Source organism: Neomonachus schauinslandi, chromosome 10 (assembly GCF_002201575.2).
Source record: "Neomonachus schauinslandi chromosome 10, ASM220157v2, whole genome shotgun sequence".
Taxonomy (NCBI): domain Eukaryota; kingdom Metazoa; phylum Chordata; class Mammalia; order Carnivora; family Phocidae; genus Neomonachus; species Neomonachus schauinslandi.
The window spans coordinates 35,546,000-35,560,457 of NC_058412.1; the positions used below are offsets into that span (position 1 = coordinate 35,546,000).

The 14,458-nt window shown below is 43.1% G+C and overlaps 1 protein-coding gene across 1 annotated transcript in view; it reads left to right on the forward strand.

Moving 5' to 3' along the window:
- ACOXL (acyl-CoA oxidase like) overlaps positions 1-14,458 on the forward strand; it is a 315,844-nt gene that overhangs the window by 186,488 nt on the left and 114,898 nt on the right. Inside the window, exon 14 of the mRNA XM_021697716.1 lies at positions 12,498-12,607. Coding sequence (XP_021553391.1) covers positions 12,498-12,607 — 110 coding nt within the window. The remainder of the gene's footprint in view (positions 1-12,497; positions 12,608-14,458) is intronic.

A 14,458-nucleotide genomic window follows, 5' to 3' on the forward strand; every position in this document is an offset into this window, starting at 1 on the left:
TTTCTTTCTTTCTTTCTTTCTTTCTTTCTTTCTTTCTTTCTTTCTTTTTTAGAGAGAGAGAGAGCACACATGCCAGGGGGAAGGGGGGGTGGGAGGCAGAGCAGGGGAGAGAGAGAGAGAATCTTAAGCGGGCTTCAAGCCCAGCATGGAGCCCAACGCAGGGATTGATCTCAGGACGCTGAGATCACATCCTGAGTAGAAATCAAGAGTCAGCTGCTTAACTGACTGAGCCACCCAGGCGTCCCTAAATGTCTTCTTTCTTATTGTGTGTGTGTATGTGTGTGTGTGTGTGTGCGTGCACACACACATGCATGTGTAACCATGTGAAAATAAATTGCAGACATCTGTAAAAACTTCAGCATTCATTTTCTAAAATAAAGACAGTTTTTTACTGAGCACAATACCATCATCATACCTAAGCAAATGAACAATAATTCCATAATATTTTCTAAGCAGGATGATCAGACATTTAAAGAAAATCAACAACATGAAAATGAAGGAGCAAGATGAACAAACAACTGCTGGCACTTAAAGAAACAAAACAGAGAAATGAAAACTAATTAGTATCCTTCAAGATTGTGACAACATTCGCATCCATAAAACAAGAACACCCTGCTATGAAAAATGAGCATTACATTAAACCATAGTAACCTGTAGTGCAGAGAAACTTAGTAAATTAAAATTAAACGTTTGCAAAATTTTTAAAATTTTGCTGAAGGATAAATTTGAGAAAACTTTTTCAGAATGAAGATCAGAAAAACCAAGTGAACGGAAATAAAGAGGAAATAAAAGATATGGATGAGCAATCGAGGAAATCAGTGACATTCCTGAAAAAGAAAACAGAGAATATAGACAGGCAGACAAAATTAGAGAAAGAAAAGAAGAAAATTTCCCAGATCTGAAGAGAGGCACAAGTTTTGAAATTGGCAGGACCCACTGGAAAGGGTCACAGCCTAAAAACAGCCTGGAGAATTTTATATCACTGGGTAAGGACCAAAAGAGGGTCCCCAAACCTTAGAGTGAAAAAATAAATCAGATTACTTACCAAGAAAAGAGATAAGATTGACTCAGCCCTTTTAACAGCAGTGCCGAAGGCTAGAACAACACTTCTCAAGTCTAACACACCCACACATCCCTGGAGATCCTGTTCACATTCAGATTCTGGGTGGCTCTGGGGTTCTGCATTTCCAGCAAGCTCCTAGGTGATGCTGAGGCTGCTGGTCTGTAGACCACATTTTGAGTGGCAAGGTTCTAGAATAAAATGGAACAATACCTTTAGAATTCAGAAGAAAGTTATCCTGAATGTAAAATTTCATAGCTAGCCAAATTATTGATGAAATATGAGGCAAAATAAAGACCTACAGATATTGAATTGCTCAATAAGTTTACCTGCCATGCACTTTCTGAAAAACATTACTTGTAGATGAACTGCAGAAAAGCATAAAGAGAATTAAGAATTAGAAAGACATGTATGCTTTCTGGAGCTAATCCAGGAGGGGAGGAGTATGTATAAAGAAATACCTGGATAGTAGTGGTGTGGCAAGGCTGGAACACAATTAGTCCCAGTTAGAACAGGAAGTCAGAGGGATTAAAAGAATGGCTTCAGAAGGAAATGGTTTTGGTTCAACGAATAGAATGATTAAAAAGCAGGAAGATCTTAGTGATGTGATGGAAAAGGCGTATGTTTTTTCTTGAAACAAGGGGGGGAAAGTCCATTAAGATTTTAGGAAAAACAAAACCACTCAAAAAAAGCATGCTCCAGATATGAAGCAAACCAAAACATGACAGGAGAATCTGTTTCAACTTGACGCTTGGAAGCGTCTCCTTCTAGCAGAACAAAACCCACTTAAAAATGGTTATTTATGGAGTGAGGTCTTAGATGAAAGGGATTGGGCAAGAGACTTTTACTTTTTATTTAAGACCATTTAGTATGGCTTGAATTTTAAAAATCGGGTATATTTAAAAACAATTTTCTTAAAAATCCCTCCTTTAAATATGAAAGTGAAGAAAGAGAAGGAATGAAGAGTAACAAAGGAAGTCCTCTCTGAAAGAGAGAACAAAGACCAGTGTATCTCTCTCTCTCTCTATCTCTCTCTCTCTCTCACACACACACACACACGCATACACACCCCTCACCCTCCAGCCTTAGTGTTCTCCCCACTCCTACCACTGAAGAGAATTCCACATTCTTCTCCCAGACGAGCAGAACCTCAAGGGCTAGAATGGGGCCTTGGGACCAGTACAATGTTAGGTGAGGACAGGACCTCAGGCTGCTAAACCTGGACTCCCCCTGCTCCTGGAAGGACCCACACAGTAAACCAGAAAGAACATTCTGGGGCCCCAGACTTCTGGCTATAGTTGAGCAGCAGATGAAGATGTTGAGATGGCAGAAGGAGAAAAGTACAGATATCCCTAAAATCAAAGGTGAAGTTTGGGTCAAACCCAATCTCAGGGCCATGGAGCATCAGTTCTAAAGTGCCTGAGATCTGGATGGCAAGAGGAACAGCTAGTACAGAGGTGATGGGGCTGTGGATGACACATCTGTTTACCTGAAGGATCAGCTGCCTTCCTAATCTGAGGGCTTTTGGAGAGAGGGAACAAGGGGGTAAGCTGAGGGCTTGCTTTACCCAGCAGAATTAGGGGCAAATGGTTCAAGGAGTCTTCCCTAAGACCTACAGATGGGGAGTTACACCCAGAATCACCTCCAATGATGGCAGCAAGAACTAAGGGGAAGTGTGTGAAATGAGACCAGAGAGGCATGCAGAGGCTGGCCTAGGTGAAGGCTGTGAAGGCCATGGGTAGAGCAGCTAAGAGTGGGCTTGGGACCCAGTCTCACCTCGAGGAAGGTGGTGGTGTCCAGGCCAGGGTGGTGGCATTGAAATGGAGTGAGGAGGACAGCTTGTAGTTCTGCTTAGGGAATAGAACTGACATGAAGCATTTACAAAATGTGATCATTTGGGGAAACTTGGAGGGACTTTCGGGTGATGCACTCTTAGAAAAGCTAAGCAAAGTAATTCGAAAAGGCATTCTATTTTTCTATTTCTAAATCCAATGACCAATGCACGAAGCTGGCACCAGTTTTTTTTAAAACCAGATGTTTTAGGGCGCCTGGGTGGCTCAGTTGGTTAAGCGACTGCCTTTGGCTCAGGTCATGATCCTGGAGTCCCTGGATCGAGTCCCGCATCGGGCTCCCTGCTTGGCAAGGAGCCTGCTTCTCCCTCTGACCCTCCTCCCTCTCATGTACTCGCTCTCTCTCATTCTCTCTCTCTCAAATAAATAAATAAAATCTTTAAAAAAAATAAAATAAAAAATAAAATAAAAAATAAAAAATAACTTTAAAAAAAAAAAAAAACCCAGATGTTTTAGCATCTAAATATTGAAAGCTCTCCCCAAGGGACCCATGTGTGAGATTTTGGAGAAAGGGGGCCTTCTGAAGCTGGCCCACTTGTTTATCTTTATTTCTCCGCTCCCCAAAGTGACTTCATTCTCTCTACAGCGAGATTGGTTTTGGCATTGTTTTTCAAATTGGGATCTATGAGTTCTTTACGAGAATGTGTTAATTGTTTTAATTTTGATGATAATCTAAACAGAAATAGTCTAAGTGAGTTTTGCAGATTGTCTGAATAACAACCATAAAACCAGAGACTGCCGTGGGATTCCAGCTTTCGTCTTTAAATTTACAAGGCCTTTCGCACCAAATAATATCACCTTGGTCACCAAGAACCCATGAAAAAAGAACAAATGTAGGTTTTCTATGACTAAAACAATGTGTTTGTGCCAAGTGAAGGCCGAGGGGAGCTATGATGTGCTGCTGAAGGAGGATTTCATAGTCAGAGATTAGAAGGGGAAGGGCCTCAGAGGTGTGGGCATAACCCATCCAGAGGAACCCACATGGCCAGGGAGGGCCAAGGTCATGCTGCAGAACAGTCTGCCACATGTTCTTAGGACTGTTGATGTGATTCTCATTAGTTTTATAGTTTTGCTTGTATTTAATTTCATAATTTATAATTGAAAGAGAGCCACAAACATAAGGTGTTTGTATCTAGTTAAATGTTTGAACATGTTCAAGTAACATTATGATTTGAAACAACTTAAGTCAACATTGAGGGTTAAGGAGAATTTTTGTTTTCCTTCCAAAAGGGTTTGTGCCTTACTCAAGATATAGAAAACTTCATAGGATTTCCTTTCTTAACATTCTCCTCATTACTATTTATTTATTTATTTATTTATTTATTTATTTATTTATTTAGTCACAGATGGAAAACTTTAGTTACTTTCCCTTTTGAATAAAAGAAAATAAGTATACCAGTAATATCTACTCCGACCAACTCCACTGGACATTTTGTTGTTGTTAGGGGGTTGGGCTTCAGGAGAGGCTGGACATATGTGCATGTGCTATAGGGAAACTTGCCGTAAGGGGCAGAGAGGAGCATGTGGAGAGGGGGAGGGGAGAGTTGTTGGAAGGCAAGGGTTGGGGGATGGGGCTGAGAAGACCTGGGACAAGAGCAGCAGCTCTGCACTGGGAAAGGTGGACAAGCTAGAGTTGGGGAGTTCACCTTGGACCCAGCTGCCAATGGGGTTAGCAGTCAGGACACAGTTGGCTGCATGTAACACAATATCCACCAACATGGCCTAAACCATAAGAACATGTATCATCCTCCATGGTAACCCCAGAGCTGGCTCCGTGGCCTGTCTGCCCTTAAGGCCCAAGCCTCTTTCCAGCAGTCAACTCCACCGACATGGGAATGGTTCTGGGGTGGTCTCATCTGGGTCTTAGAGGGCATTCCAGAAACCTTGCCCAGAAGCCCTCAGCTGAATTCCTCTGAGATCCCATTAGCCAGGACCGTGCAGTTTGCCAATGCCCTAGCTGCATGGGAGCTGCGGGTGAGCACTGGGCATTTTCCACCTCTTTAGTGAGAGAAGGTGTGGGCCAGAAAGCAAAGACTGTGTGGGGGCCAGTTGCAGCAAGTCGCAGAGAGCTGACCAGTAGCACCTGTCCTACAAGGTAGGTATGCTCCTGAGCTGGGCTCCACCATTCAAGGAGAACTGGCCTGGCCACAGGGGGCTGATTGATGAGGCCAGGAAATGGGAAGGGGCAGAGGTGGGGGTCAGGGGCCCACTCCCAGGCTCCTTACACTAGCTGCATGGCGATCCTTGGCATCCTTGGATGAGGCCGGCAGCGGGGGTTACCAGATCAAGGGTCTTCAGGGCCAGGCAGAGACCCATGTAACTACAGCAGGCCCCTGAAATCTCAGAGCACAGTGGGGACTGGGGCAGACGTGGGCCCCAGCCCTCTCTAGGGGGCTGCTGCTGCTTACTTCCCACTGACTGCTGCCTCAAGGGAACATGGGTTCAGGCTTTCCAGAAATTCCAATTTTTCAAGAGAAGAGGAAACACATCATTTGTTCTTAATGTGAAAGGGCTGGCAGGGGGAGGTCAAAGAAAACATGTCTGTGGGGTGCGCTGAGCCACAGAGCCTGGCACTCGGGAGGTGCAGACCTCCTAGCCCTCGCCTGCTTACCTCCTTTGAAAGCTTCTGCTCTAGCAAACATGGCCCCAGAAGCTGATGGATGAGGTTGTGCCTGTCCCCGGGGAGGAGTGAGGAGAGCGGGAAAGCTTTAAGAGTTCCCTTCCTGCAGTCTAGCACATTCCTGAGAGTTTGCCTGCCAGGCTTCAAGGTTTGAGGCTGATCTCTAGCTGCAGGAAGTCCCCCCATCTGATCTGTCACTACAGAACCTGCAAAGGAGGGGGCTCTGGAAGAAGGCCTCCTTGGAGGCCCGGGTGGGAGGCCTCAGCAGCCAGGTTTGCCCACACTGACTGATCGTGAAACCCTTGGCCTAGCCTCTCTGAGCCCCCACCTGCACCCCGAGCATCATCTGCACCTTGTAGGACTCTTGTAATTACTCCCATCAAGCACTCGGCACACAGAAGGTGCTTACTCAAGGCTGTGTGCTGTTGTTGCTTATTCTCCATTTGATTACAAATTCCATGGTCAGCGTGTTCATCATTTTATTTACAGAGTTTCTTTAATAGAGTCCATATTTATATAGAGCTTATTTATATAGCATGAAATAGAGACAAGTTCCTTGTCTCTTGGAGGCCCCCTTTCCACATTTTAAAAGTGGAGGTGATAACCCAGACGCTATAGGGATGTTATAAGGATTAAATGAGAAAACACAGGCAAAGCGTTAACTGTGGTTATTGGCACATATGATGAAAAGCTCAGTAATGTTAACTTGTTGCTAGGATAGTGCAGGGCACATAATAGATGCTCAGTAAATGCTTTGTGGGTGCCTGTGATGCAAGGGGCCTGGTTTGGGCTGGGCCAGGCAAAGGGCTTCCCTCGTAGCTGTGGGCAGTGTTTCCACAAGCAGAGTCTAGATCAGGGTGGAGGCAGAAAGTGGGAAGGCTCTGGCCAGCGCCAGAGCAGAAGACTGAGTCCAATCTATGGAAGGAGAGCAAGGCCCAGGTGGGAGAGCCCAGGTGCGGCCCGGGGCCCCGGCAGCTCAGGGTGAGAGCCAGTACATGGCAAGAGCTGCCTGATTTAATGGGGTCCAGGTGCATGGAATGGCGTCCGGCCTGGTGGCTTAAAGATACTTCTAAAGGCAAATCAGTGAGCAGATATGGAAGGAGAGAAGGGACGGGGTGGAGAGAAGGAGGAGGAGGACAGGCAGGGGAGGGGATAAAAAAGAAAGAGAGGTAGAGAATGGAAGAAGAGGATAAAGGGTCAATGGGGACTGGAAGAATTTCCTGTCCTGTTGTCTGTCGCTGCTTAACACACTAGCCGAACTTCCAAACTCAGTGGCATAAAACCACAAGCACTTCAAGGCACTCATGGGTTCTGTGGGTCAGGAATTCCAATAGCAGGGATGGCGCATCAGGCAGCCTCCTGCTTCTTCACTTCAGCCTCCAGGTCTGCGGCTCTGGCCTGCCACTGAGCTCCCCACGCCCCTGGGCACGGAGTCAGCTCCGAGGGCTGGCGGCCGAGGCTCTCGGCCACCAGCCCCTGCCGGCTGCACGCTCTGGGCGCCCATGCTTCTCCACACTTGTGCCTGCAGGGTGAAAGCCCTCGTCTCCCCTCCCCGGTTCCTTCTCAGCGGCAGAACTGTCAAGTGTGAGGGGCTTGGCTGCCGGTGCCCCTCCCTGCGCTGCCCCACGCTGCACCCAGTGAACTCTGAATTTACCTCTGTCACCCTCATCCCATTATTCCGTCCTACTGACCATCTCCCCAGCACGGCGGCTTCTTGCTTCTCTCGGTACCCCCACTGCCCAGCACAGAGCCTGACACACAGGAGGTGCAGTGTAGGTGTGCAATTATTAAAAGCGTGGGCTCTGGGCTTAAGTCCTAGCTCCACCATTCCTAGCTGTATGAGCCTGGCAACTTGCCTATCCTCTCTAGGCCTTGGTTGCCTTATCTGGGCAACGGGATGATTCTGCTAAAGACCCAAAGTTGTCAGGAGGATTCAATTAGTCATTCCACATAAAGAGTTTGGAACAGATCTTTAGCCTTAGTAGGTGCTCAGAAAAAATGGCAGTTGTTACTATTAGGTATTGAACACATGAATGAACGAATGGATGAAGCTTATCTGTGCCACTTGAGGGACAGATAATTCTTAGTCATCTCTGTAATCCCCACTATACTCGATATAGGCAGTAGGTGCCTTGCACACAGTGCGTGCTCCATAAATGTGGGTGGCATGAAGGAAGGAAACCACAGGGATGTATTTTATTTCCTACTGGGAGGAGACATGGGGAAAATAAGTTAAATTTGATCCAGATTTAACAAAAAAATATATATATATCAAACCAAAAAACTGACCACTCCTAAGTTCTACTGAGCAGTGCATGAATTTTTGCTGGGCTTACATCACTGCTTTGGATCCATCCATCTTCCTAAAGTATAAAGTTCAAATCCATGTTTAAGGCCCAACAATTACTCAGAGCATTGTACGTGTGGGTTTCTGTGTTAAAACAGCTCTTCCTCTCTTCTCCTCACCTCTCCTGTCCCTCCCTCCCCCCTTCCTTCCTTCCTTCCTTCCTTCCTTCCTTCCTTCCTTCCTTCCTTCCTTCCTTCCTTCCTTCTTCTTCTTCTTCTATCCAGGGAATTTTTAAAGGTTCCCCTCAAAGAAATCTCACCTTGATGGGATGTCCAGTACTTAACAGAGGAAAATAGTTAAGGGCTTGGAGAATCATGTCCACTTGGCTTTTTCTTCAGTCTCACACCCTGAGTGACACCTGAGCTGCCATCAGGAGCCTAGGGTTGCCAGATGTCGATGTAATAGAAATATGGGACATGCAGTGACATTTGTGTCGGCAGTCCTACTGAGACCCCGAGGGCTAGGTCCAGCCTCATGGGGTGAAACCTGGACAGTCATATGGGGTCTCACACTCAGAAGGGCCTGTGCTGGGGTTTAACACTCTGCTCTCAGCATCTTGAAATTCTTCATAATTTTTGAGCAAGGGGCCCCGCATTTTCACTTGGCACTGGTCTCCACATGACATAGCCGGTCATGCCTAGGGCATGATTTGGGGCGCCAATGCCATAAGTACTGCCACTTTGAGTGGCCCCATCACCCTACGTGGTGCAAGCCTGAGTGCAGCCCCACTTCCTCGCTTGTCCTTGTTACATAATGGATGATGTCTGGTGGCTTTTCCGTAGACACTGTGTTTTCTATTCTAATTGGCTCTCAATATTTCTGTCTTGGCAGCAGACACCACTTGTTAGACTTTTTCATCCAAGTTTCACTGTACCTGGCATAAATCAGTGAAATACTCAGTATGTAGAAATGCTAGTTGCTTCATAGGTGCCTTGAAAAGCCATTTGACCTAAAAAAAAAAATAATAACTTTCATTGATGTTATATAATCAGTGTTGCCTGATGCATATGATATTCATTATAAATGCATGTTTATGATGTCATTATTCTGCACAATTGCTTAGGCTCATAGTTTCCAAATGTTGGTTGTAGATTAGCGTGATTCCTCCTACAGATGGGATCTTTTTTAAAAGGCAAGCACATGGCTGTTCTGACTACCCAGTCCCTAGGGTTCCCTTAAGAAAGGGGCTCCTGAGCAGGTGCACTGGGGATTAATCAAGTATATAGAAAAAAATAAAGAGTATTCTTATTTAGAACCAGAGAACTGTGTAAATAACCACGGAAACAACACGACCACAAAAACAGTCACCTAGAAAGAAATAACATCACAAGTTGTCTTAAGAAAATCTCGTGTGAGTATTCAAAACACCAGACTTAGCTAAGGATTTAATCACTTGTATTGCAAAAAGATAATATTTCTTTCACTTTACAAAATGATCTACTACTGGGTTCATTTTCAAATGAAACCTCTATTACAAGTAAAATTGTATTGAATTTCCTGATTTGGGTAATCACTATTGCTGTGTAAGATATCACTCTGGGGGGAATCTGGGTGATGACTAGGAAAACCTCTCTGTACTATTTTAGGTTTTCAACTTTTTGTGGGTCTATAATTATTTTAAAATAGCAAGTTAAAAAATTGATATATGTATGTGTACACACACACACACACGTGTATTTAGGAGCACATCTATGAATGAAAACAAGCACATTTTTGTCTCATGCCCAGTGAAGATTGTGACTGATTTCTTTGTCTCTCTCTGGTCATTTATCAAATAAAGTATTAGGTTTAGAGACTGTAATGCCCAAACCCCATGGTAGCTGATAGCTTCAATCATTTAATCTTTTACCAAGGGAGTATCAACAGCAGGAAATAAACTCACTTTTAAAATGATATTTTCTTGTCTTATGACCTAGAAAAGGAGGAAAGATGCCAAGAGCAAGGAACAAAAAGGAAAGAAAAGGGAGCAAAGATCCAGAATGACTAATCTGCCAGAGCCCCATTTGTCTGTCTTTTCTCTTAAGTTTAACGCCTGAACTGGATTATTACATCATTCTAATTTTAATTCTAGTTAGAGTGAATTTTTTTTTCTGATTTAAGTCGCTTAAATCAGAAAGGTGGAAGTAGTGACAAAAGCTAAAGGAATTGTTAAGGAATTGAACAGATTGGATAAAATATTAAAAACAGGAAGGGGATTTATTTATTTATTCGTTCATTCATTCAAGAAAGACTCCTCCGCTCTCAACTCTGTGTCGTCCATTGTCTGATGGCATAAGGATGAGCAAACTGACCTCCGGGTGCTTACCTTCCAGACAGTAGAAAGACAAGAAACCAGGAGACAAGTTGCTTTGCTCTAGATCATCAGGCAGCAATAAATACTATGGAGAAATATAGAGAAAGGTAAAGATATGGAAGAGTGGAAATCAGAGGAAGGAATTTTTAATACGTGGAATGATGTTGCTCTTGTAACAAGAGGGAGATGGAGTTAAAACCATCATAAAAGTAATGGATTCGCAAAAACAAACAGTGTAAATCTTAATCCTAGTGATGTGTCAGTGAAGCTTGATTGCTATATAATTTTAATTTAATTCTAGTTAAAATTAATCTCCCCCCGTTGCTGGGAGTGTTTTGATTTTTACACTTATTTCGTATAGCAGCAGACTTAAAAATGTTCACATCCTTTGACCCGTAATACTGTACTGTCATTCTTTTTTTTTTTTTTAAGATTTTATTTATTTATTTGAGAGAGAGAACAGAGGAGGGGAGAGGTAGAGGGAGAGGGAGAAGCAGGCTCCCTGCCGAGTACAGAGACCAATGTGGGGCTCAATCCCACAGCCCCGAGATCATGACCTGAGCAGAAATCAAGAGTCAGATGCTTAACCGACTGAGCCACCAAGGCGCCCCTGTACTGTGATTCTTAGACATACTAGACCTAATGCCCTCTTTTTTATAAAAAATATTTGTAATACCACCTTTTCTATCCTGAAATGAAACAAAAGGAATTTATAATAAACATAACAATATAGAGGACAATGCCTTTATCTATACATGGGATTACCATGGCAGCCTTCCAGCAGACTGAAGTCCTGGGTTAGGAACCTGTCATAACTGGGAACATCGCACCAGCTTGCATGTCACTGGTCTAGAGCAAGTCCTATGGCCTTCTCTAACTTTAGGGGGCAGGGGAGCTTAAGCCTTCCATAGGCTCAGATGGGAAGAACCTGAAAGCTTTGGTGTAACTGAGTTAGGCTCTGGGCTATCAGTTGGCTGTATGGGTTTGAGTATGTGGATTTGGGCAGGACACTGGATGTGGCACAGTCCTCTGCAGGTTGAGACTGTCCCATGAGTTGCATGACTGGCTCTTCCCAGCACTGCCAATAAAGTTCCCCTAGGCAAATATGCCTTGACAAGTTTCCAAGATCCCTCTTATAGGCAGGGTGGCCCTTTATAAGGATCTTTGCATCAGTTGGGTTCATGAGATTTATTCTTAGGTAATAACCAAAAAAAAAAAAAGAGGTGGGGGGACAATGAATGCTATTTGTCTGAATATATTGATATCAAAGTAATTAATGACAGTATAAAATTGGAAACAAGCTAAATATCTAAGTGAATGGGAATGTCTCATTAGCTATGATGGTTCTAAACAAAAATATTATACAGCCATTAAACAGATAACTAGAATGAGAGACAGCAATGTGAGCCAAAAATGTCATTTAAGATATACTGTTGATTGAAAGTATATATAACATTTTATGTAATCTCTATAAAAACATCAATGTTTCTGAAACAAAGAAGGAAATATTCTAAAGTTAGTTTTGTATGTGACTGAATCAACTATTTATTACTATGTAACAAACCACCCCAAAATGGAGTAACTTAAAACAACACACAATTGTTAGCTGGTGGTTGTGCCGGTCAGCAGTTTGGGCTGAGCTCATAGGGGGTCATCCCTCTGCCGGCCAAGCCTGGGCCCACTCGTACCATGGCAGTCAGCTAGAGGCTTGGCAGGCAGGTTGGTCCAAGGTGGTCTCACTGACATATCTAGCACTTGCTGCCAACTGTCAACTGGGCCTCTGTCTGTAGCAGGCTAGACATGCACATCTTTTTTAAACAAAACCAGAAAAGCATGCAGTAATTTAGGGCCAAATTATAACTCTAAAGCTGCCGACGAGAAGATTGATGGAGCTTGTTGTATGTATACAATTTAATACTGTTCCCCAAAGGCCTAATCAACCATAGAATATTAGAAGCAAAAAGGAAAACAGACCATCCATCTACCTGGTTCAGGGAAGGCAAGTAGGTTTTATTTGGAGTGTCAGCTAGAATACTGGGTCCCAGGACTGGCCTTAGAGGCTGATGTCTCAGGTGGGAGAGAGCGAGCAGTAAGTAGTTAGCTGGTTAGTCGAGTTGGCCATGGGGGGGGATTGGCAGTGGTAGTGGAAGAACTTCACATTTGCCACGGCAAACAGAGGCCTCCAGAGGGATGGGGTGTATATTTGATTCCTTCCAAGGACTTTGCTAGAAGCAACTAGACCTTATCTGGCTACAGCATTTCAAGACACTCTAGCACTTTTTTACATTCTTGACAAAGGGCTGACGAATGATAACCTCTCTGCACAGGTTGTGGTGCGGGAACTGCTGGCTCAATACACCAAAGAGCATAAAGAGAAGCCACTTTTCAGCTGGCTCCGAAACTGCGCTGAATCTGGGAGTGACAAGCTGAGAACCAGGTACGTCATTGCTTAGGCTGGCACCGTCCTTGGCCCTCAGTGTCTTATTACTGGGCCTGAGCACGTGGAGCCTTGTCATGGCACAACTCACTCTTGTTGAAATTTTAAATATTCCATATATACAAAAAGTACATGATTTATGTAGCGTTGGTGCTCATGCCCCCACGCCCCCAACTGGAGAACCAGAACATTGCTAATTCTGTTCTTAATTCTACTCCTGTCCCTTCTTCATTGTGTGTCGCCTATTCCAAACACTTCAGAGATTTTAATTCCCAAAGCCCCATGAGGTAGGTTATTATTTCCATTTCACAGATGAGGAGACTGAGGCATAGAGGTTAAGTATTTTGCCCAAGGTTATGCCCTAGTAAGTGGCAGAGCTAGGATTTGATCCCAGGTAGTTTGGCTTCAGGATCCATGCTTGTGCTTGCTTTTATTGATTTTTTAGTATTGTCTTTAGGCTTGATAAATAAGGGGTAATGTATGTGGTATGCTGTAGCTTCCTGCTGTCACTCTATTTTGTTTCTAAGATTCATCTAAGTTGTGATATGTGTAGATGAAGAACTGTAATCTTTGTTCATAATATTTCATCGTGTGTATATGCCCCAATTTACTTACCCATTCTAATCTCCAATATCAGTGGACATTTGGGTTGTGTTTTTGATATTTGGCACAGAGCTCTTATGAAAAATCTTGTACATTCTCTGGGGAATATGTCTAAGAGTTTCTACAGGGCCTTCAACTTTAGTTGCTGTGACTCAGAATAAGAAATAAATTTTATATCAACCACTGATGCCCACACATCCATAGAGCCCTCCCCTCCACACACACCCAGCAGACACCACTGAAGCAAACATCTCACAAAAAAATGCTTAGCCTATTACTCGTGATGGTCTCTGATAGTTTTCAGTTGTTGTTTTTTTTTAAAAATACTGATCTCAATCCTTTAAACTGATTTTATGACCCATTAGTGATTTGCAGTGTGTTGCTGTTGTATATATTACCTAGGAGTGAGATTTTGGTGTTGTGGGGTATGCCAATGTTCAACTTCACTAGATAGTAACAAATTATCTCTCGAAGTCACTGTACAAATTTATACCTTCACCAGCAGCATGTGTCCTGTGGAACCGGTATCCTCACCAACACGTGGTTTTATCGGTCTTAATTTTGTCAGTACTGTATATGTATGTATATACATATATATAAAGATCTCTTGCTGTGACTTTAAATTGCATTTGCCTTATTACTGTTAAAGTTGAAAATGCTTTCACAAGTTTATTTGCCACTTATATTTCCTCTCATTTGAAATGCCTGTCCATGTGTTGTGCCAATTTTTCTTTTTCTTTTTTTTTATTTGTACTGATTTGTAGGCTTTTTTTTTTTTTCTATCCTTTGTTGTTATAGATGTTACAGCCTACCTTCTACAAGTCTGTGCCTTGTCTTATATTTTCTTTATGGTGCCTTTTAACATAAATTCTTAAATTACAGTGGAATTTACAATCTTTTATACTCCATACTTACTGTATCTTGTCTACAAGATAAATATATAAAATATATATATTATATATATATACTTTATATATAAAAAATATATTTTTTTTAAGTTTTAGAGTTTCACCTTGCACATTTAGTTCTTGAATCCATTAGAAATTTTTGTCTGTAGTGTGAGGAAGGATCAAATTTCATTTTTTTTTTCTCCCTAGGGATTGTCAGCTGTTCCAGCACCATTTACTGAATAGACTGTCCTTTACTAGTGATCTGTAGTGTTTGCCCTGGCACTCACATTACTTTCTATTTTGGGGTTACTTTGTTCCTAGTCAGTTTGTGTATCCTAATCCAACAATACACTGTTGC